At 40.7% G+C, this 25,343-nt stretch overlaps 1 protein-coding gene across 2 annotated transcripts in view; it reads right to left on the reverse strand.

The window, feature by feature from the left end:
• Window positions 1–25,343, reverse strand: part of LOC145411012 (ATP-dependent RNA helicase DHX30-like) — a 91,606-nt gene that overhangs the window by 42,610 nt on the left and 23,653 nt on the right. For both annotated transcript variants that reach the window (XM_080281075.1, XM_080281076.1), the window contains 3 exons: window positions 18,247–18,406; window positions 12,307–12,385; window positions 1,960–2,091 (listed from right to left, as the gene is read on the reverse strand). In XM_080281075.1, coding sequence (XP_080137201.1) covers window positions 1,960–2,091; window positions 12,307–12,385; window positions 18,247–18,406 — 371 coding nt within the window. The remainder of the gene's footprint in view (window positions 1–1,959; window positions 2,092–12,306; window positions 12,386–18,246; window positions 18,407–25,343) is intronic.

The raw sequence follows: 25,343 nt of genomic DNA on the forward strand, positions 1-25,343 counted from the left end.
CTATGTGTCAAGAAGTGGGTTGGTGGGTAAAACAAGTGTAACTCAAAGTCAAACGGCCACCCCTTATGGGATTATGGCATCTGGCAATAGACAGACAGATAGATAGGTTCTGTCGTTTAAATTCTTATATAATCAAGGTTCTTATCAGTAATGCCTTAGCTTATGCCTTCCTTATCGCAAGGTTTGACAAGATAAAGTCTAAAGATTACGCATCATATTTATTGCAGTAGGGCATGAAGGAGTGAGGATTAGTTACGACGCATTTTCCCCCCTTAGTTTCGGTTGGTTTTGTTTCTAAGCTTACCAGGTTACTGCAGGTTCCTAAACTGCGTATTGTCTTTGCTAATATAACTGCAGGATCAATTTTATGCCAGGTTTTTCCCCAGGACGCTACCATTATTTTATATCTCTGTGTGTGTAAGGATAGGCTGTGGTAAGGGGGCGTGGCCAGGGTGGGCCTGGGTAAAAGTTGCCAACTAGTCAATTTCCTTGAGCCCCACATGCACCCACCTCTTCTTATACACACCTTGACTGTAGTAATAAAATATGCAAACAAAGAATACAGCGAGGATAGTAAGAGAATAAAAAATAAAGAATATAGTGAGGATTCTGATAAGTCAGTGGTTTTTGGAATGAATTTTCATTAACAGAATTACAGTCTACTAGTGTTATTGGAATTTTCCTTTAAATAAGTAAAATAAATACTGGAAAAAAGAAAAAAAATAATTTTCTGTATTTTTCTGACTAATTTTTTTGTTAAGGAAGAAATCTACTATCTGGTGGAGTTGTTAATTATGAGTTCGGTAGTTATGGGGTTCTACTGGGTATTTATGACAATTGTGTAAAGGAAAATTTTTTTACATGACGTTCCATACCGCAACATTGAATTTTTTGTAGGCCCACTTGGTGACTCTCCTGTCCAACCTGTACGGGGATCCAAGTTATGAGTGTCTGACTTACCGAGGCTTGACTGTACTTTGCATTATTCTATGTTCAATTTCATTTGCCATCTTTCTGCCCAGCTTGCTAAAGTATTAAGGTCATTTAGCAACTGCAGCCAATGTAACTTTGGAGTTACTTTATTGGTTATATTAGTATATTCTGCAAATTTTGATGTGTTAAAATTTAGACCCTCATCTGTCATTTTTGTAGATAATAAAAAAATATCGGTCCAAGTACAGTACTGAGCCCTGGGGAATGCCACTAATCATATTATGCCATTTGGAATATTTTCCGTTTATCACAACTTGCTGTTTTTGGTCTGAGAGCCAGTCTTCTAACAATTTCTATGAATTTCCTTTTATTCCATGGGTTTCTATTTTGCTTATGAAATGCTTGTGAGGGACAGTGTCAAATGCTTTCTGAAAATCGAGGTAAATTATAAGTACTGCTCTTGAGACATCATATGATTTGTAAACATCGAGGAAGAAGTCCAGTAAGTTAGTTAAGCATGAAAGATGATGTCTGAATCCATGCTGAGTCTTTGATGATGATATTTTCTTTTAGATAATTAACTATTTTATCTCTTATGGGTTGGTGAAGGATTAGTGCCCCTCCCTGTAAAACAATTAACTCTAAGCCCTTGGCCACCCCGTTTGGGATGCATGGCATCTGGCAATGAATGAATGATGAATCTCTTATGATTGTTTACATTAATTTGCACACTACTGATATTGAGTTGATTGGCCTGTAATTCGCTGCAAACAACTTATTTCCATCCATCCATCTATCATCCAAGCCTATGTCACTCCATGAGGAGCATAGGAACCCAGGGCTAGGTAAGTTGGTCCTGACATTTCATCCCTCACTCATCCCTGAGTGGCATTACATGCGCAATAAGCCCCAACCACCCCTTAGATAAGAACCTACACAGGCACAATCTGACTGGAACACCTTAGTAACCCACTAAACCACCAGTTTCCAAGAAAAACTGGTGACCATATTAAGTTGTTAACTTACTCTTTCATATCTCTCCTGTGCCACACGCTTTGCTAAAGACACTGCTGATATCCTCCTGGGTTGTGTAACAATTATATTGCAATCTGCTCCTTGCCCTTCACGGATCCACTGATCTAGAATCATCTGAGGAACCTGTGGATATGTATTGAAGTATTATTAATCAATCAGTTATGTAAGGTATCTCCAAAACTAATTAAAACAGACTGGCAGCAGCAAAAACTTCAAAATATGCTACCATACTGAAAGGGTTAACAGAAAATTTTTAACCCTTTTTCTATGAAATGTGTTTTAGAAACTAAACAATAACCTGTCAGTATGAAGAATACACCATCATACTGAACAGGTTAATGGAGATAATTTCTCCTAATCTAAACAGTAGCATCTAACACTTTCAAGACTAAAATTTATACAGGTAAGACTTGCTTAGGGCTGCCTTCGGTGACCTCTGCTCAATGTCAAAAGGCCAGAAATGAGTCATAACTTGGGAACCAGTGGCCCGATTGGACTGCAAAATTGTTTTATTCTTCAAGTTTGAGCATTTTAACGGTACCTTGCTCTAACAAAAATTGTGCTACGTTGCAACGTTTTTGCTGTTACGGTAACAAACAAACCAACAAACATACAGAAACCGGATCATTAAAATATAGATATCATTACTGAACAAGTAAAATGAATCAGTTATACGTATATTTTTTTATGCATGGCAGACGGAACCAAAGGCTAGGAGCCTGCACATTGTTCCGTCAACATCGTCATTATCATCATCATCATCATCATCATCCGGATCTCCTTTCCCACCCTAGGGTGGGGTGAGAAGTAGCAGCGTTCAGAAAGCCAAAGTTTGCCCAATTCAATGGGCTATGCTTCCACTCATTCATCATTCAATCCCTCAAAATCCTGGCTCCGTCTGATGGGCCAAAAAATTTCACCAAGTTCTCTAGCTTCGCATATACTGTACTTATCCGACAGAGCCAATCTGAATGTTGTCACGTTAAAAAAAAATGACAAATCCCTGGTCAAGTGTTTCTTTGCACAAAATTCATCCAACTAGCTCGATCTCTTGTCAGTCTCTTGGCCTCACCAACTTCCATACCTCTCTTCCTCACACACTCATCCACAATGTCCTTCCACCTCCTTCTTGGCCTACCTCATCTCCTTCCTCCTTCAAATTCAGAGAGATATAACCTTTTCACCACCTTAATGTCATCCATTCTCTCCACATGAAACTACCACCTCTGTACACTCTCTTCGATTCTGGTGTCCACAGACTTCCTCACTCCACATCTTTCACGAATCACATCATTTCATATCTCATCCACTCTCAGTACTCCACATTCATTCCTCAGCAGTCCCATCTCCACTGCTCTTACTACTGACTTTTCATGTTCATGCCACACCAAAGTCGCACATCCATATACTGAAGATGGGACCAACAGTCCTTCATGTAAGCCTCGCGCAGCTGCAACACTCAAGCCTCTGTTTCTTATCAAGGTCTTCATAGCACCAGCTACTTTCCTTCCTTGTGTCACTTTCCACTTCTTTTGCACATTTTCCTCTCTATTGTATCACTGTACCCAGGTATTTGAACTCTCTCATGAATTCTAGTCTCTCTACATTCACTGTAACATCACAATGGAAATAATTTCTCTCTCAATAACCATCACTTTACTCTTTTCTACATATACTCTCAAGACACGATGCTCACAGACATCAACAAAACTCTGTACTAGTCAACCAAGTTCTTGTCCGGTATTTGCACGTAGCACTGCATCATCAGCATACAGCAAATTTGAGATATTCCATCCATCACCATTCACTACCAATGCCACCCCTTTCTCCATTACTCGCATTTTTACCGCATCACCCCATCCATATACTGTACATCAATCCCTCCAAGAACTGACGTAACAGAGCCCAAGCAACGTCTGGGACTTGGGAAAAATGCCCCTGGTTGGGTACTTATACAGTACTCGTCCAAATTATTCAGCATTGTCTGCCGGGGGCGCAATACTTATGGCCCAAAAAGAATCACCCATTTTTGGGGGTAAAAATTGAGCCACAAGTTTGCGCCGCGAGCATGACGTCACGGTAGCCTAAGGCCTTCCGACGTGCTGGTTAAATTCCTGCCTCAGTCGCCCACGGGCTGCCTAAGAGAGAGGAACTCCGCCGAGTGTCCCTCTCAAATTGCGCCATTTTTTACCGAGTGTCACGCAATGTTTTGGGGTTTACAACTTTGTTATGGCACCTACCCATGAACTATAGAGTGAAATCATATCCCGGATCATTGCTCTAAAGGAGGCAGGCCACCAGACAGGAAATTAGTGAATTGGTTGGTGTGGCACGATCGACAGTGCGTTGCTGGTGTGCGCGGTTTCACTTGGAAAACAGAGGTGAAATTCCCACAAAGAAACCAAGGTCTGGTAGGCCTAGGAAAACTTCCCCAAGGTCTGTTAATGTTTTAAAACATGCAGTGGAGTTTAATCCTCGTGTGAGTGCAAGGAAAATTAAGGAGAGCAACCCGGCAGTGTTTGGTGAGGTGTCAGTGAGAACAGTGTCTCGTAGGGTGCATGAGCTTGGTTACACAAGTCATAGGCCTGTGAAAAAGCCTCTTCTCACCAAGAGCCAGAGAATTCGTAGGCTTGCCTTTGCTAATAAATATCTAAACTGGGGTGAGGAACAATGGTTGTCAGTGTTGTGGTCTGATGAGGCAACGTTTAGTGTTACCTGTAACAGAGGAGCACGTGTGTATCGACGCAAAGATAGTGACCCACTTGACCCACGGTATGTGGAAAGCACAGTAAAACATCCTGATTCACTCATGGTATGGGGTTGTTTCTCAGGGAAGGGTTTGGGGAAGCTTGTTGTACTTCCCAAGAACCTCAGAGTGAATCAGGATGTGTACCTGGAGCTTCTGTGTGATCATTAACCAGACTCCTTCGAGCTAACAGGTGCATGAGTGTTTCAGCAGGACAGTGCACCTGCTCACAAGGCCAAATCGGTCACCAATTGGCTTCATGACTGCGAGGTATCATTCAAGAAAGACTGGCCAGGAAATAGCCCAGACCTCAACCCGACTGAAAACCTCTGGTACCTCGTAAAGAAGAGTCTCCAAGGGAAGGACGTGAGCTCTCTGCCCAAGCTGGAAGCCGCCATTCGTGACTCCTGGGACAAAATACCCCTCCAGCACCTTGGGAGCCTCGCCCTTTCACTTCCAAGACGTCTCAGGTCCGTGAAGAAGCGTAAAGGCTACCCTACGAAGCACTAAAGGTAAATCAAATGCATTATTTATATGTTTTTTCAATGTTGAAAGGTTTGTTTCTTAGGAGGGACGCAGGGCGCTCCATACTTCTGACGAGCACTGTAGACCCCAACCCAACCTAACTTTGAAAGCCACATAAATAACTCCCTGCCGGACATGCACAGCACCTATTTAAGAACCTATTCACATAAATAAGGGACAGAAACCATAAAATAAATGAAAAGGAACCAAAGAATGAGAAATTACAAGTGAGTAGGGAAAATATTTAGCAGTGTACAGGGTACTTACGACATGTCCGTGGCTGTTGCGAAGGTTAACCCGCCTCCTCTATGGCTCTGACAGTGGTGAAGGTGCACTTGAAGCACGTACAGTAATCCAGTGTTGTGCTGAACTTAATCCTTTGCACTGTGACTTATAATTGTTTAACACTGCACATTCTGCTCTTACTTGCGCCACACCAGTTGCAACATGCCAGTGTTGCACTCAGTCCCTTGCACTCTGAATTCTAATTTCTTAACACTGCACAACACTGTAAATTCCCATGTGGTCTAGTGGCGAGGTATTGCAGTTTATTCACAAAAGTGAGCGCGTGGGCCGCCATGGTGATGAGCATGCTGTCACAATGGTAGGTGAACAGGAAATGGTGAGGATGCAGGGGCACTCTAGCGGATGTCACCGGAACCATGCGCCAAAACACAGCTGTTCGTCATCGCGTGGCAAATTTTGAGTAGGGATGAACACATATTATTATTTGTTTATTTATTTTATTTTTTTTACATTTTTGGACATTTTTGGTCCCCCAGATCCCAAGCCCAAAATGTCAGAGACTCAGGGTGTATGAGTCTTGGCCATCCAGGTCTTCGAAGGATTACTGTATATATTGAACAACAATGGGGATATCACGCAACCTTGCAGCATTCCCACAATGACTGTGAACCATTCACTTAGATGCCCATTTACCCTTACACATACCTCATTATCATCATAAAAACCCTTGACGGCACCTAGCACCTTACCATCTACACCGTACATGTGCAAAACCCTCTACAATCCTTCTCTGTCTACTTTGTCGCATGCTTTTTCCAGATCCATGGATGCCATAAAAACCTTACAGTCCTTCTCACAAGCGTTCTCCACTATGTTTCACTCCAAATATTTGATCCACACATCCTCTGCCACTCCTAAAGTCACCTTGTTCACCACTCACTACGACTTCTTATATCTCTCTTACTTTTTGTACAATTATTCTTCCACATACCTTCAACACTCAATAAACTTAGGCCACGATAATTCTTGCACCCATTTCACTCACCTTTATTTTTGTACACAGGTACAATCACAGCCATTTTCCAATATGCTTGCACAGTTTCACTCATCCATCCCTTCTTACATATCTCCAACAAGCATTTCATTCCACTCTCCCCACTACACTTAATCATCTCTGCATACACTTCATCAACCTCAGCTGTTTTCCCATTTTTCAGCCGCATCACAGCGATCTTCACCTCTGCGACTGTCACATTTCCTGGCACTGCATTCCTTCTCTGCACATCTCCAAAACCAATCATGTTTACAGTGGCTCTGCTCTCTCTATTCCCATTCATCAGGCTTTCAAAATATTCTTTCCACCTGGTCCTTATTTCATCCCCACTTCATCCCTATGGGTTAATACTCTAAGTTCTTTCCACTGTCACTTCTATATTTCTGCACCTATTTCCAGAAAAACTTATTACAGTCAAGTCACCTATGGCGTGTGTTTCTTTGGCATGGTTTTCTATGACATGGCAAGGTGCCAGACCCCCCCCAAAACAAACCACAACCATAAAATACTTATGGTGTGGCTGCAGGAAGGTCTGAAATGCAAGGGCAAATTCCCCTGTTTGTAAACAAAGAAGATGGTGACCACTTCAGTTCCAACTGTGGACTTTTTCCTCTCTTATGAGGAAGTTAAACTTCACCAGAAGTAATAGTGTTACGTAATGAAACATTAAAGATTCTTTCGGTACTGTGACTAGCTTATAGGTTTGTTCGAAAAACCGATATGAACGGGTACGTGAAGAAGCACCTATCTCTGAGCTAAGACGAAGTATAATGCCTCCCATCATCATCATCACGTATTTAAGAATGATTATTAATGTGTTAAATGTGAGTTTTGTTGAAACTTTTGAGCATACAAACTTTATCAAATAAACTTCTTCAATCAGTGCTTGACCAGGCAGCCTCCACCATCTTTAATGTTTTGGTCGGTCAGCTGATCTGCATCTACTAGGCCGAGCTTTTTTCGCTCGATCTGCAGCATGTGGTATTGCCCAAGCAGACACAAGGCTGATCATCCTCCTGTTTTTGTGCTTATTGTTGCATGTAATACATGCATTGACTGACTGCTTGATTGTGTGCATGTGTAAAGTGGGGAAAAATGGGGAAATGTGGGGTGAAAAGGGGGACTTTGGGTGAACGTCCAGAACCAAATACCATTTCTCCCATAGGTTTAATTATTTCTAAGGTACGGTTTTCTATGGCACAGGCGTGGTCTAGAACCAATTAGCGCGCCTTAGGAGACTTGATTGTATTATCAGAGTAATTTGCATTCATTTTTCTTCCTAAAGCATCATTTATTCCCTTCTTTTTCCCCTTCACTAGTCTCTTTATGTGTTTCTTGCTCTCAATATTGTTTGGTTTTCATTTCAATTAAACCCCTGTTCTGTAACCACTTTAGTCACTTCTACCTCTTTTCCTCCACTGCTCCCTTAACCTCTTCATCCCATCATGCCACACCTTTCTTGTTTGTTGTTACTCTTGCCACACCACACACTGCTTTAGCATTCCTAACTAAGCAATCCCTATATGCATTCCACAGGCCGTCCAGAACCATTTCATTCCAGTTCACTGATTTCAACTCCTCCCCTACTTTGGTCCAGTATTCATTTACCATTTTCTTGAATCTCAGCTTCTCAACTTTCAGTCTTTCTCCCTGATTGCTCCTCTCTCTCTTGGTCCACCTCACTCCTCTCAGCTAGATCTTGCATCCCACAATTATGTGATCTGACAGACCTCCACATCGTCCTCTTATGGCCTTCGTCTTGGCAACCATTTCCAGCTTCGGCCTCTCTACGAACACGCAATCAATCGCACTCCTTGCAACATGATCCCCGTTCCCTCTATACCTTGTATATTTATGTGCATCTTTGTGTTTGAAGTATGAGTTACATGTGGAAAACTTCCTTTCCTATACAAATCCTTCAATAGCTTCTGATTATCATTTTCTACTGGTACTCTATTATAACCCCTTATGTCATCCTCAGGACCAGTGCCTACTCCTCCATTCATATTTCAAATAAATTGTAGAGTTAAGTGGATTTACCCCATTTATGACCTTGCATTATTAAAAAAAAAAAAAAAAAAAAAAAAAAGCAAACATCTGCCAAATGAGATATTACTATACTTTGTTTAATTGCAAATTTTCAGTCTTGAAGTGCCCTTGGTAACATGCACTCTGAACTTTTCAGGTTGCACTATACAAACTTTCACTATGAGCAATGAAAATGCAAGAAAAAATCAGACAAACAGTAATACCAAATATTATAAAAAATTAACTGTACTGTGCCACAAATATCTACAGCACACTTTTCATTCATTTATTCATCATCCCATTCTATAATAACCCATTAGGAGCAAAATTGGCCCAAAGCTGGGCTAATTATGTCAGATTTAACCCCTTCAGAACCATTTGCCATCTGCAGTCCTAGATTCTGTATCCAATATAATTTTGACTTCTTTCTAAGGGTATATTATGCGTGGTAACTGTGTGTTTTACCCATATTTCATTTATAACAGCAATATTTATTTATAAAATCATTAAATAATTGTTCATGGAGAACCACTAAATAACAATGAAAAAAATTATCTATCTATCTATCTATTGCCAGACGCCTCAATCCCGTTTGGGGTGGCCACAAACAAATCGCCTCCAAGTCGCCCTGTCCCCCGCCATTTCATTGCCCTGCTCCCAACTCACACCCCCCTCTCTCATATACCTCTCCACCCCATCCCTCCATCTCATCCTCGGCCTCCCCCTCCCTCTTCCCCCCTCCACCTCACTCACATACACTCTCTTCGTCAGTCTTTCACCCTCCATCCTCTCCACATGGCCAAACCACCTCAGTGTGTTCCTCATAATGCTTCCTATCACATCCACATCCACACCACAACGCTCCTTTATATCCTCATTCGTCAGCCTGTCTCTCCACGTGACTCCACAGGCTCCTCTTAAATAACTCATTTCCATAATGTAAAAATAATAATAGCCCAAAACATTACAAAACAAGTCTGCTTTCATTAAAAAAAAAAAATAATAATAATATATATATATATATATATATATATGCAACACCTTGAGTGAGAAAAGGTGTGGGTCTATGCACAAGATTTATGTCCCAGAAAATGTTAGCAACTGTGGCTTTAGTTGTAGATGATACTCTTCAAACACAATGGGTACAAGCACCCAGCCACCCTCCATTTCCTGCTCTTCTAGAGAATCTTCGACTTCACTAGGAAAGACATCATTATCAACTGTATCTTACCCTGGCAGATACTCATCACTCATATTTTCACTATCTTCAATCATATTGAGAGAAAAACCTGAAAAAAATGCCTGAAAAATGTGCAGACACATGCCCTTTCTGGTGAAAAATGGCTACTGTTCCTCTTCTCATCAGCTCAGACTTACCAGGTTCAGGCAGCAGGAGTCTAGATACACCAACATATTAAATGACTGGGTGAACACTGGAAGCAGTCATTAAACAGCAGCCTGGTGAGCTTTAGATTAAGTCTGGCATAAATCTGTCATTTCTAAACTGCCCTCTTATGGCTTCTATCCTTCCATCTGTGCCTTCATGTATAGCTTCCCTTCTGGTCGTTCTATAGCTGCTGTTGTACATGGCCACCGTTCTTCTCCTAGATCTATCAACAGTAGTATTCCTCAGGGCTCTGTCCTATTACCAATTCTATTCCTTTTATCCATCAATGACCTTCTAAGCTGTACATCTAACCCTATCTACTCATATGCTGATGATTCCACCCTTCACCTTTCCGTTCGGTTCCTGCAACGTCCATCTCAGCAGTTACTTCAACAAACAAGAGACAGGGCTATAACACACCCAATATCTGACTTGGCTTGTATCTCTGACTGGGGTAAAAGTAATCTTGTTGTTTCAATGCATCAAAGACTCAGTTCCGTCAAAATCTTCCACAGGAGTATCCACTAATGTTTAATAACATGCAGCTTACTCCTGCATCACCTTTAAACATACAGTACTTGGGGTTTCATTCTCTCAGGATTTATCTTGAAAAGATCATATTAAATATCTTGTAAAATCTGCTTCCAAGAGATTAAGTGTACTAAGCTGACTCCATACCTTCTTTACCCCTGCACAGCTGTTGACCACATACATGGATTTTATTCGCCCATGCAGAATACAACTCTCATGTGTGGGAAGGCTCCCCACATACATCTCTTCTCAACAAGGTGGAGTCAAAGGCTTTTCGTCTTATTAACTCTCCTCCTCTTACTGTCTCCTTTCAACCTCTGTCTCTTTGCCACGCTGTTGCATCTTTATCTCTTTTTCTATCGCAACTTCTATGGTCACTGCTCCTCTGAACCCATCTAGCAACAAACTCTCATCCCTTTTCTGTCCAACTCTGTAATGCAAGAGTTAATCACTATGCCCAGTCCTTCATCTATGCAACAGGTCAATTCTGGAACTGTCTCTCTCTGTCTGTATCTCCTATAGGGATGTGCCGATAGTACTGGTATTGGTATCAGCAGTATCGGCCTTTTTTGTAGTAGCGCTGGTATCGGTATCGGCAATTTAAAAGTATGGCCGATACTTCGATGCTTTTCTGGTTTATTTTGTGATTCTAGACACTAGTGTTTCATGACACTGATAAACAGATGGTTATGATATTATATTACTGTATATTACATTATAATTACATGTATGATGTAACACTATCATATATTAATTTTATACAGTATATGGATTACTATATTGCTCCTGCATTAACAACACACGCTGTCGGCATCAAGTAAATAAAAATAAAATAAAATAAATAAAATCAAAATGAAAAAGTATTCGTATCGGTATCGGCAAAGTATCGGCCATTTGTTAGTATCGGAGTATCGGTATTGGTATCGGCTGAAAAATGGGTATCGGTATCGGTCAACATCTTGGTATCGGCACATCTTTAATCTCCTACTTCCTATGATCTCCAGCCTTTCAACTGCAGAGAGTCCAAGCATCTCAAAATGAACAGATCCTGAATTTGGCTCTCTGTTGTATTGTTTTTGTTTTTTCTTGGAAGGAACGATTTGTGGGCTCCTGGCCTTTGGTTCCTTCTTCCTTGCATTAAAAAAAAAAAAAAAAGTCACAGGCAGGTGAGCCAGCTCTCCAACTTTCCCCATTACATTGCATAAATGTCTGACATCTGACATATGTCACAGCCTGGTGTATCTAGGCTGATATGCTATCTGACATACATCATGGTCTCAAAGGGGTTAAGTAAGAATGACCAATTTCTCACCACTGGGAAGTTGGAATTACTCTTTTCACTATGATGATGTCTTTGTGAACATTCTTCTTTCTCACAACAAAATTATTATATTTAGCTAAGGAGTGCTCCCACATAGTAGAGGCATTAAGTACGACTGAAGTGTTTAGAGAAATACTTTGAGATGCTTTGGACACATGGGGAGGATGGAGAATGTAAGACTGATTAGAAGAGTTTATGTGAGTGAGGTGGATGAGGAGACCAAAGGTGAGATGAAGGGATGGAGTGAAGAGATACATGTGAGAGAGAGGTGAAAGTTAAAGGAAGGGCAGCCAAATGGCAGAAGACAGGGTGCTGAGTTGATTTGTTTGTGGCCAACTGAGTGATTAAGGCATCTGGTAATACAGAGATATGACAGATGGTTTGAACACAGTATCATAAGCTGAATAAAACTGGAGATTGGAAGAATCACATAAAAACTACTTTCTTGGGCTCAATGATATAATCACAATCACATACAACAGAAAAATGAAGAAACATACCTGTGTGCTCTTTCCACAACCTGTGTCACCGGATACTATCAATATTCTTTTCTCACAAAATGCATTTTCTATAGATTCTCTGAAAATGAAAAGAAAGGTAAATGAAAAGGGAGAAGGAGCTATCAATAAGTGCAGTACAACTTAGGATAGCAAAATCTAGGAACACACACTGTGTACGTACAATTACAGTATTTTATAAATGCCACAACTATCGTTTTTGTTTTTGAAAGCTCCAATATGCTTGCAGTGAACTGGTAAATTGGTAAATAATTACTGGTAAGTGTACTGGGAAAATGGAGTGTTACATGAAAACTACTCCCATGCTGATTAACAGCTTTATAGCAAATCATAAAACCTATGCAGCAAGCATAAGTTTATATGTTACAGGGAATTTGTGTAACCAGCGACTTCATGAAATCCCTAGGGAATTCGTGAAATGAGTTTAAATTAGGATGGGTTAATTAAGGTTAGGATAATTTAGGCTGTAGTTAGGTTAGGCTGATATAATCCAGGTTAAGTTTAGATTAGCTTAGTTGGATTAGGTTAGGTTAGACCGTTAGATTAATTCTTATGAATGCTTAGTCATGTTAAGCATTCATATAAATTAACCTAACCTAACCTAACTAAACTAGCCTAACCTAACCTAAACTTAACTTTGATTATCCCAGCCAAACCTAACCGCAGCCAAATTAACTCATTTAACGAATTCCCTAAGGATTTCATGCAATCACTGGTTACACAAATTCCATTTTTTAAAAAATAAGAGCAGAGAAGAAGGAAAAACAAATGAATTAAAAAAAAAATCCATACACCAGATTACTGGTGTCCTCCATTCATAAAAAATCTGTAACAGTTGGATTTGACCAGCTATGGGTTGAAGTTTAGGAAGAAACACCTCTGGGGAACGAGTTCGAAAGAGATGCAGTTTTGGGAATAAAAGAATTCTGATGGCAGTGTGATATTCCAGTTATGAGCGCTACCACATGCCCATGCAGCACAGTGGAAGGCATGGAGTGTATTTACCTAGTTGTAATTTACCTAATTGTGATATACAGGAAATGAGCTGCACTTGTGTGGTCAAGTCTCCATTTCTCTATCTATCTATCGATTGCCAGACGCCACAATCCCGTAAGGGGCAGCCACTTGACTTTGAGTTATTTGTTTTACAGGGAGGGGCATTAACCCACTAGCTGACACGTGGGGAGCACGTACGGTTTGGTTATATGGTTACCACCCAGAATTGTAAATGGTTTCTTGGCTTACAGGAAACCATTTGGCTTGTCACTCAATGTAATTCCACCTGTAAAGGAAAGAAAAGCAATAGGAAATGACAGGAAAGATGGGAGAAATAGAAAGAGAGGATAGCGGGCACAGAAAAAGAATGATAAAGGCTAAGGATGAAATAGGCAACATTACATCAAATGAGTGGATGATGGTCGCCACCACCAAGTCAAATTTTACTTTGAACTCGTTAAAGTTTTCAGACTGGATGATCTCTTTGTTCAGGCTATTCCACAGGTCTGTGCATCTACATGGAAAACTATATTTCTTGATATCCTTCAAGCAACTTGGCTTTTTCAGTTTCATTCTGTGTTCTCTTGTTACTCTCCCATCCCATAAAAACAGATCTTTGATGTCAATTTTATCTACTCCCATCATGGCCCTGAACACTGCAATTATGTCGCCCCTCTTTCTCCTTTTTTCTAAGGAAGGTAGATCCAGCTTTTCCAGCCTCTCTCTGTATGACAGATCTGCTAGGCTGGAGACTATCTTGGTTGCTGTTCTTTGTATTCTCTCAAGCTTGTTGGTATCTTTCTTTTTGTGTGGGGACCACACTACTGCCACACATTCCAACCTGGGGCGGATCATGGTCACTATCAATTTTTTCATCACCTCCTCATCTGTGTAACAAAATGCTACTCTTATGTTAGTCAAGAGAAAATATCTCTCTCTAAATGTCTTGTTAATGTGTTTTTAAGGTGACAAACTATCCTGGACTTGCACTCCCAAATCATTCTCTTCTCTTGCTTTTGTGATTGGTTCATTACCCATCAAATAATTCAGTGATGGCCTCTTGGTACTTTTACCCATTTCCAATATTTTACTTTATTTTTTTGTGCTGAATTTCATTTTCCATGTCCGGTTCCAATCATGAATCCTATCCGGGTCCTCCTGCAGCATTTTACAGTCTTCCTCAACTTCTACTCTCCTCAAGATCTTTGCATAATCAGCAAAAAGACTTGCATAACTGTTCATTCCATCTACCACATCCTTTACGTAAATCAGGAACATTACTGGCGCTAACACCGAGCCCTGTGTGTTACTTTCCTCCATCCAGACATCTTGTCCTTTATTACTGTCCTCATTTGTCTGTCTCTCAAGAAGTCTCTCATCCACTCCAGGAGGTTTCCCTTCAGTCCTCCTATATGCTCCAATTTCCACATTAGCTGCATGTGGGGTAACTTGTCAAAGGCTTTCTCCAAATCTAAATACACACAATCCACCCAACTGTCTCTCTCCTGCAGCATTTCAATCGCTCATGAGCAAAAGCTCAACAAGTTGGAAACACACAACCTTCCACTTCTGAATCCATACTGACTTGCAGCCAAAATGTTCATCTCCTTCAGATAATCTATCCATCTGTCTTTCAGGATTCTCTCGCACAATTTTGTGACTATGTTGGTCCGGGACACTGGTCTATAATTCAGGGGTTCTTCTTTGTTTCCTCCCTTAAAAATAGGTACCACACCGGCCCTCTTTCATTCCTGAGGCACTTTCCCTTCTTCCAGAGAACACATCATTAACCCATGAATCATATTCGTCACTCGCTCTCTGCATTCCTTCGGTACCCAATTAGAGATTCCATACGGTCCTGGGGTTTTCCTTACATCTTGGGTTTCCAGTAATCTATACACTTCCTGCACTTCCACATCTACATCTTTTATCATCACATTTCTAGTCACTTCCTCCCCATTCCACGAAATCCTTTTCTTTAGTGAAAATTGATTGGAAACACTTGTTCATTATTTCAGCTTGCATTGCTGCATCTTTATAGACCTCTCCTCCTACTCTCAGTTTGGTGATTCCTTCCTTTTGTTTCAATCTGCCATTAACAAATTTATAAAACAATTTGGGTTCTTCATTACATTGGTCAATTATACCTTTTTCAAAGTTCCTTTCTTCCTCTATATCTCTTCTTGTATATTCATTTCTAGTTCTATATTCTTCCTCTGTTCTATTGTTGCCTCTCTTTCTCCAGTTGTTCCATGCCATGTCCCTCTCTTTTTTTTTGTTATCATACACCTTCTGTTAAACCAATCCTTTTTCCCACTTAGTTTTGGAACATTTCTTTCCACTCCTGTACTATAGAGGTCTAGAAAGATATCCCACTTCCTCTGCATCTCTCTTGTTTCTCTGAATTTTTTCCAATCAGAATTTTTGAAAAATTTCCTCAATCCTGTACAGTTTGCTTTCCCAAAGTTGTATCTTCCCTGCCTATAAAGCTCATCTCTTGGCATCACGTTCCCTTTTATCATCTGGAACTCGATGACCACATGATCACTTTTTCCTATAGGACACAGATATTTCAAAGATTCATTTATGTGACATTCTTTGGTTAGCAGTAAATCTAGTCTGGCTGGTGTGTCATCACCTCTGAAACTTGTCTCTTCTTTGACCCACTGAGTCATTACATTATTCACTGCTATATTTGTGGCCACCCCTTACATGATTAAGGCATCTGGTGATAGATAGATATTTAAACATATAGTGCCCCACAAATCTTCTCAGCCTCCTGGGTCCCATTCCTCCCAGTTCACCTCTTTACAATTAAAATCACCCATCAGAGTTATGTTCTTGCTTTTCTCAATCACTATCTGTAGATATCTAACCATGTCTGACAACATCTGGTATTCATCATCATTCCATGCCCTTGTCTTAGGAGGAACATACACTACTGCCATGTCTCTCTTGCCATTCTCTCCAGTTTCTAATTTCATATTTATCACTTCAGCCCTACCCTCTCCCAGTTCCACATTATCTACATTTATGTTGTTCTTCACTGCTATCATCACTCCTCCTCCCGCTTTTTCTTTTCTGTCTCTTCTCCACAGTTTGCATTTACCATCTCCCACATGGATATAAATATCCTCTCCTAATTGGTCTCTACAAAGCACATAATATCTCGTTCATGTACCCTCAAGAAATCGTTGATTTCTAACCATGCCGATATTAAACCATCAACATTAGTATATGCCACCTTCCAACTTTTTCACTGTTCTTTGTTCCCTCTTCTCTCCCTCTCTCCGTTGGTACCACTTCTTCAATTTCTGATCCATAACTCTCCAATAGAACACCGTCTTCTCTTCTTCCATTCTCTGTTCGTTTTTTGCCCTTGCTCCCTCTACTAGCTCCCTTATTTTAGCTCTTTCTTCCTTATTTGCATCTCTCCTTATCCAAACATTCTTAAACTCCTCTTTGTCTGATAATTTCCATGATTTCATTTACCATTACCTGAGATTTAAACTTTAGGTGGCCTCCCCCCTCCTTCCTCGTACTTTCCTGGCCTAAACACTTCTTCAATCTCTTCTTGAGCTTCGTTGTTACCCTCCATAACTACTGATCCTATATCCTTAGCCCTACTCAGTTCTTCTCTTTCCTTTCCTAAACATACTGTCATACGTTTTTCTTTTACTCCTGAAATTATCATGCATTTTTTCTTGTCTGGTACATCCTTCACTAAAGATTCTCTACTTCTTAGTACCCTACCCACTTCCTTCTCCACCTTTTCCTTGCTTTGTTGTTCTATTATCTTTCCAATTTATATTTCTTTCCTCTTGAATTTTCTTCCACTCCTTGTGTTACTCCTTGACTTCCTTAATGTGTTCATCTTGCACCCTTGATTTGATTCATGCTCATCTAGTTTACTTTTCATCCTGTCCCTTTCTTCTTCCAACCTCTTTATTTTCCCTCTTGAGCTGGTTTATTTCATTTGAAGCAGATTAGTTACTTTTAATTTGTGACTTGTCTTTCTTGTTCAGCACTGAGTGTGCAGACGCTTTCCAAATTGCTCTGCATTATCTTAATCTCTTTCTCCTGTTCTAAGGTCCATTCCTGCAACTCTCTAATTTTGTCCATACCTTTTTCAACTCCTGGACATTCCTCTCCACCATTCTCTCCACTCCTGCTGCCCTTGTCTGGTTCAGTTTAGTACTTCCTTTACACTTATCCTCATCGGAGAAGCCCGCAGTTTCACTCCCACCAGATGAAAACAATTAACTATCCCTTTCCGCCATGATGCAACCTATGAAAAACTTTATACATCCACTGTGTCTTGTACTCTTCTTTGACTGACACCTGCGTTTTTTCCACTAATATCAGACGGGACCACCACTCACGTATTCATTCACGGAATTACAATAGGCTGGTCTCCTTTTCGCTGCTGAATCGGCAATTATTTCCCCATGATCCACAAAGAGCTCCGTCTCTGTCAGCGACCTGTGTGTGTGTGTGTGGCACAATGGATGCAAATTCGTCCGAGCATTTGCCATTAAAGTATCTGTAAAACAATGTAAGGTAGGCAACATTCCTTCTTACTTGTACGGGAGGTAGTTTATTTGTATTAGCGGGGTTGTTAATTCTAAAAGCTCTGTTCTGAATTTTTTTTTTTTTTTTTTTTTTTTTTTTTTTTTTAGTGCAACCTCTCCACATCCAATTCACAGGGGTGAGCAATATTGGTAAATAACTGCTAGTATAGATACTTCGAAAATGGAATGTTATATGCGTACTTTCTATCTTTATTAACAGTTTTATGGTGAAAAATCTGTTGAATGAAAATGTACTAACTATGGAAATGTATTGTTTTGGGATACAATAAAGAATTATGGATAAATGACTAATGTTCTTTCCTAGTGGAGCGAACAAACTCAAACTGTGCCTCACCTGAATTTTCCAATAGGCAGGGCAAGAGAATCTGTCCTGCAGTTGTAGCCTCTGTTTAAAAACCTCTTTAGTAGCCATCTACTTCGGCGCTGACTGTCATCACAATCCATGTTCAGTATCTGGCCTGTCAGTAAGTCTTGCACTTGCTCACCTTCATAGTCTTCATAGTTATCAGTTGTCAGATCATAAATAAAATAGAAAGTTAATCCCCTCTGTTCAATGATCAAAGTTTTTATGTTATTCAGACTATCTACAGACAAGTTGATTTAGCTATGGGGACACTTTTAGCAACTGGAGAGGTTAGATATAGCCTCCACTGACCCTTTTACTATAACTCCCCTAAATTTGACAAAATCAACTGACAAAAGCAAAAACAAAAAAATACAGCACACCATCATACAGCAAGGGGGAGGAGGGGTTCAATAAATGAAGGCATTATGGCCAGAACTGGACCACATTAAATGGAACTACTATACTAAACCTGGATAATAAAAACAGGAGGAACAAATACAACAAACATTTACTGGCATTTCCATTCATCACTGTATAATGAAGTGTTGAGGTGGAGGTCTAAGAATGCAGCACTGTTCCTCGTCATTTTCTTAAATCTGATGGAACTGGGCCATTCCCACAAGCTGAATACTGTTTTCAGTTGTGGTTGCATGATATCAAATGAGCCTTATTTATGAGACAAGAATGAGTCTCCTTTGTTAAGTCAACTGTCCTGTTTGACTACACCTGGCTATCAACTGACCTGTATTGTGAGGGGTTTGGGATCTTTGTCACATCATTATAAATGTCTAGAGTGAGATTTTCTCAGGATTAAATCTTAAAGAGTTGCTGCTGACACTAAGGGGTTTGTTGGCTATTGCTCAGTTTGTGTCTGCCACTTTATAATATGTTCAAGAAGTATCTATGACAAAAGTCCTTATAGCTACAATAACAAAAGCAAGGGGTTCCAGTAAGAGAGAGAATGTAGGAGTACAGTAAACCCCCTTTAGTCGGCATTCCCTAAGTTGGGATTATACATAAGGGAGCACGGCTCCAAAATATTCATTCAAAAAATCATTTTCAAAAATTGATCACATGGCAAAAAATAGTTAGCAAAATTGATCCTAAGCTAGCAAAATGCCTACTAATAGCAACCCAAACTCGGCATCATGTGAGGCGTGATGTGTCAGTGTATCCTGTTCAAACTTGCAGAAGTCAAAATTGAGTCAGCACATTGGTTGTTAGTCAGCAACATACTGACTTAGGTGGTATAAACATACTGCGCCGCTGCGCCGCACATCACGTGGAACACAGACTTGCCCCAGCCACCACCACGGACAGGTCTCTCCTGCTTGCTCATGACTGACAAAGTGTTGCGCACTTTTCAAGTGAACTTATCTTGCATCCTGCCACCATGTCATCTCTGCATGGTACCAAGGGAGCCTCTGGGAGGAAAAGAATGAAGCTGAAGACTGAGCCTGCAGGAGAAGCTGAAAGTCTTGGCACGAATGGATGCTGACGCCCCCATGCAATGTTTGTGCTGAGTTCGACATCAAGCCCAGCACCTTCCAAGACATCAAGAAAAACAAAAATTCGTGCCCATGCTCTTACCCTTGAGAACCCAGAATATGCCAAGAGGGCTAAGAAGAGAATCCGGCCAGTGAAGCACCTGAACTTAGATGCTGCTGTGTTTAAGTGGTACAAACAGGAGTGTGCTACTGGTGTGCCCAAGAGAGATGGGGACTAGCAGCAAGCTGCAATGAGGTTGGCCAAAGATCTCATGATCCCGGATTTCAAGGCAAGTTCTGGTTGGCTCTTCAAGTTCAGGACCCGACACTGCCTCACCAACCGGAAATTTGTAGGGGAAAGTGCTAGTGCTGACGAGGCTGCTGTGGAGCCTTTCAGGAAGAAGCTCTCATGAAATCCTCAGTTAGTCTGGCCTCCTCCTCTCACAGCTGTACAATGCCGATGAGACAGGGCTGTGTTGGAAGTCCATGCCCTCTAACACACAGGCAAGCAGGCAAGACGGTCACATCCCTGGGAGGAAGGCAGCCAAGGACTGCAACTCCGCCTTGTACTGCGCCAAAGTAAATGGGACCCACAGGCCGAAACCCATGATGATTGGCAGGTCCAAAAAGCCAAGGACCATCAAAAACATCATGGACAAACTCCAGGCAATCTACAGGGGCAACAAGACTGCATGGTTCACCAGGGAGTTGTTTTTGGAGTGGTTTCACAACCACATCGTGCCTGCCAGCATAAAGTTTCAGATTGAGGAGCTGGGCATTGTCAGGGACGCTGTCAAGGCTGTTCTCCTCCTTGACAATGCCTCAGCATGACCCAGTGCAGAGGAGCTGGAGGCCCATGGGGGAAGGATCAAGGTGCTTTTCCTGCCTCCCAACACCAACTCCTTAATACAGTCCATGGACCAGGAAATGATTGAGGCCACCAAGTGGCACTACTACAACAAGCAGCTGGGGAAGTCCCTGGTAGTAACTGAGAAGGAACAAGGCCGAGAGAAGGATACCAGAGGGGCTCGATCACTTGAAAACTTCAAGGCCTACAACATTCGCAATGCACTGTTCAACTGGGCTGAAGTCTGGGATGAATTTAAAGCCTCCACCCTCAGCAATGCTTGGAAGAAACTGCTGGAAGGAACTGATGTGGAGGTTGATTTCACAGGTTTAGGGCCAGAGGACTTTGTGGAATCTGCTCATGGTGGTGGAAAACCTGACATTATGGAAGAGAATATCATAGAATGGCTGGAATGTGACGCACTGGACCAGGGCTACCACCACCAGAGTGAGGCAGAAATTGCTTCCAGTGTGTCTCAGGCAGCTGCTACTGCCACTGTGGAATGATAGTGATGACGAAGGAGATATGCTGCCCACAGTCAAGCTGTCACAGCTCCGTTTTTATCTTGATAAGACACTGGAGGGACAAGTACAATATGATGGCTTTGGAAAAATATTACCCTATGCTCAGAGATATCACAGCTGGTGTAATCAGGAGATATCGTGCTGCTCAGAGGCAGAGGAAAATCTCCAACTTTTTAAAGCCAAAGCCAGTTCCCAGAGAGCCCCAACCCTCCACCAACAGTGAGTCTTCCTGCAGCTTACTCGGCAGTATTTCCTCAGACTTACCTGAGAACATTTTTAATGGTGACAGTGATTAGTGATAGTAGTGAATAAATGTACTGTACTGTATATAAAGTGTATATGATGTGAAGTTCAGCAGAATAATTCAGTACAGCAACTTTAATACAACAGTGATGTAAATTAGTGATAAAGACCTGTATAGTGTATATTGTAGTACATTAAGTGTCAAGTGTACTGTACAGTATGTTAAGTGTGGTTATGGTTAGAAAATTGTGCACAGAAGTGATCCTGAGCTCCCCAAACACCTCTACATCCCAACAAAAGGCCTCCTCTATGCTTGGATTACAGCCTACTCTTGTACACAAACATGGTAAGTGATCTTAGATACTGTGTGTGTGTGTGTGTGTGTGTGTGTGTGTGTGTGTGTGTGTGTGTGTGTGTGTGAGGGGGATTCTCACAAGTCAGCAAGGCCTCAGCCCTTATTATGCCGACTTAAGGAGGTTTTACTGTATACATTTCAACGCTTAATTTTCAGTCACAGAACTCCTTGCATCTAAACTGTGTTATGCACTATTCAACAGGTATCATCTAACTGAGTTAGCTGCAATGCTCAAATAAGGCAACATAACAGGTGACAGGGGATGTTCTACCATATCATCTTCAATTTCTTCTTATAGTTTAATTCATAATGCAATACAAAACAGTTTAATCCCTTATTTATAGGTGATTATAGTTAGTAAAATACTTATTTCTGGTGAATGAATTAAGGTTACATAGGATGAGTATGATGTGCCTTTATAATGGTATTGATACGGTACCTCTGAAACACGTTTGTTTATATTGCTTTCTTGCCACAGAACAGTTTCGTCTCTGTCCATCTGTGTTAATGCTAAACAGTTACAGAAGGAATTCTTACCTTTACGCTGTGCTGCACTCCACTTACATAATAACATTAAAAACAAGTTGTGCTTTCCAGAACTTTTAACAATTAGTAATTTGGTAAAAAACTGTACTTTAACTGTAAACCAGACTTAAAATAAGCAACACTTTTAAATGGCAACTCATCATCAATGTACTTCAACTCCTCAAAAACATTATTTTGTACCAATCAAATCCCTGCTTTTAGCCTTACATCTTGGCTCTATTATGTCAGTATCCAGATTTCTTTGTCCATATCCAAATATAAAATTTTATGCATTAGTACTGTGATGACAAGGGATAGCCTGAGATGGTTTGGGCATGTGGAAATAGAGGATGACAATGAAGGACTTTCAGAATGTCGTCTGCTACCTAGCTGGTGAGCCTAATTTGGTCCTAGGCCTGAAGAGTAACATATCTATGGTGACTATTCTATATGTCTGGGTATACTAATGTGATATAGCAAGGCTACAGACAATTCAAGTCACTAAAATACTCATTAATAAAATCACACATGAATGAATACTTCTGATTGCCTATTTTGCATATGCGTAAATTAGTCTTCCATCCATCAATCCCTTACACACAGTCATTTCGGTACATTACTAGTGAGCTCAGTGGGATTGGCTTTTATTTCTACATATGTATCGTATTTCTGAGTAAGAATTGGGCTTTACTGAAGCGTGTCATTAACTTACTTTTCTGAAATTTAATGTTTACCACATTCTGACACCTGACATTTGTTTCCATGTGTCACAGGCAACTGTCCCCAAGACAGAATAAAACATAGCTCACTTTTCACTGGCTCTCGGTGGTGGTGTATGTGCATGAAGTTCATTTAGTAGACCGTTGTAGCCATTGATCAAGGTTTTGAAGTCCAATATTTGTTTGATTCTTGTGCTGTCTCTTGATTTATACGAGAGAAAATAAAAATGGCTATTACAAGTATCCTAATGCATGAGCTGCTTAATGAGCTTCATTACACCATTTTCTTCACTCTGAGGATGTAAATCATTTCATTATTTATCCCAACAATTCTGTTCATCTATGGGGAGACTTAACTGGATAGCCTTCATTAATCCCCTTCAATATGAGGGTGGTAATAATAGAGTAAAATCATCTGATGACAAAAAGAAAACTATAGGTATATCATCAGACTGAAAGTTAGGCTCTGACGTCACCTTATCTTCATCTGATACATGCTTTGTGATTTATTTTACAATCACTTCCATAAACTGAAGGAAGGAACATGATTCCAAGTGGCATGAGAGAATTAGTACTTCTTTCTATATTACACATTAATATCCTCTTCTACTTTAAACTGATGCATTTATTCATTCATTAATTCATCATCTAACCCTGTGTTGCCCCACAAGGAGCATAGGAGTCAGGGGCTAAGCAAGTTGTCCTGACATTTAAGATGAGACTGACCAGCTTTACTTATCCCTGAGTGACATTATGTGAGCAAAAAACCCCAACCACTCCTTGGATAGAAACCTGCACAGGCTTATATACATATACTGTATATATACTGTATATAAGAAGCATCTGTGGTACAGTGGTAGAATGTGCATTTTCATACACAGGTGAACCAGGGCTCGCATCCCGCCAGGGAAATAAACTTTGAGAGTGTTCACCCAGCCACATACTACTTTGGCAGACGTAAGGGATGCTGTGGTTGAACCAGTGTCGCTTACTATAAAGTATGCTTGCATCCAATCGGCTTGTGTGGGCCGATTACACTTGGTTCATGGACTACACACACATCCAAAGCCACTCCAACATTACAATTACACTTACAAGCACTTCTCACCCTACATACAATCTCTACCAGACAGCCTAAGCCACTTGGCAGAGATACATTAGCTGTATTGTCCCGACTTAGGTTGGGATAGGCCGGTCCTGCAATGGATACTCAAATGGTTGATGATGATATACACATACACACACACACACACACATATATATATATATATATATATATACAGTACAATTCCAGCTATCCGGTATCCAGACAAACAGAATACTCTGAAAAACGGGAAAATTCAAGGTCTGGTAAAAATGTCAGTAAGTTATAACTGTGCGCCAATTTGAATGGACCGCCAAACCGCCGTTTGATCGTGTCACGCGAGGCTGGGTGAAGTCAGACAAAGCGAGGTGAAGGGATTTCCGGCCAATGTAAATCCCTAGCAAATCCTCTTAACCACCCCTCCTCTCCCCCTCTTTCCCCTACTTGAATTCAGTCATCCTCCACACCCTCCAAAAATCACCAGTCTGCTTTTTGCCACCAGACAGTAAACAAGCTCTCTTGCTATTGTGTTCCTCTGATAAACGGTAATTTGTACACTCCAAAATGCCTGAAGTGCAAACTAAACGTAAGCGTATCGTGCTTACCTTGAAACAGAAGCTGGACATATGCAACAGACTTGAAAAAGGTGAACATTATAAAACACTAATGCTTGAATATAAATGTTAATAGGAATGAAAGTTTACTTTGTTGGAAGAAAAATAAATAAATAATATGCCTGCATTTCATACGTACATCATTTATTTTATTTTCTGCAAAACAGCTGAGTGGCGGGTGAGGGGTGGAGTGATGGAGGTCAGGTAGGGAAGAAGAAGATCGGGGTCAGAAACGTAAACAAACTCACGTGGGGGCACAGGTGTTGTGATAATTCTACAGTGCAGTCCTAACACATCATCAGTTCACTAATAAATGTTCAAGCTTTTATTTCTTTATTTTACTTTTCAATTTTTATGAGTACAGTACATATAATGAATACAGTAATTCGGTAAACAACGGACTGGTGCAATTTGCAGTACTGCAAATTGCTAGACATTGCACACGTGCGTTATGACCATGGTGTGTGTTTACAAGGCAGTTTTTCAGGCGGAATCTCTTAGTGTAACCCCTAATGTGACTGGTGAGTACCTGAACTGTATTTACTGCTGTGATAGCCTTTGTATAGATTTGACTTGAAAATCAGAAATACGGGAAAAATCTGTAACCGGGAAGGTAAATTCCCCAAGCCACCCGGTTAACTGGGATTGTACTGTATATATATACAGTATATACATATATGAGTTACT

Source organism: Coenobita brevimanus, chromosome 87 (genome assembly GCF_032717465.1).
Source record: "Coenobita brevimanus isolate Jiangsu-jjx chromosome 87, ASM3271746v2, whole genome shotgun sequence".
In the NCBI taxonomy this organism is placed as follows: Eukaryota; Metazoa; Arthropoda; class Malacostraca; order Decapoda; family Coenobitidae; genus Coenobita; species Coenobita brevimanus.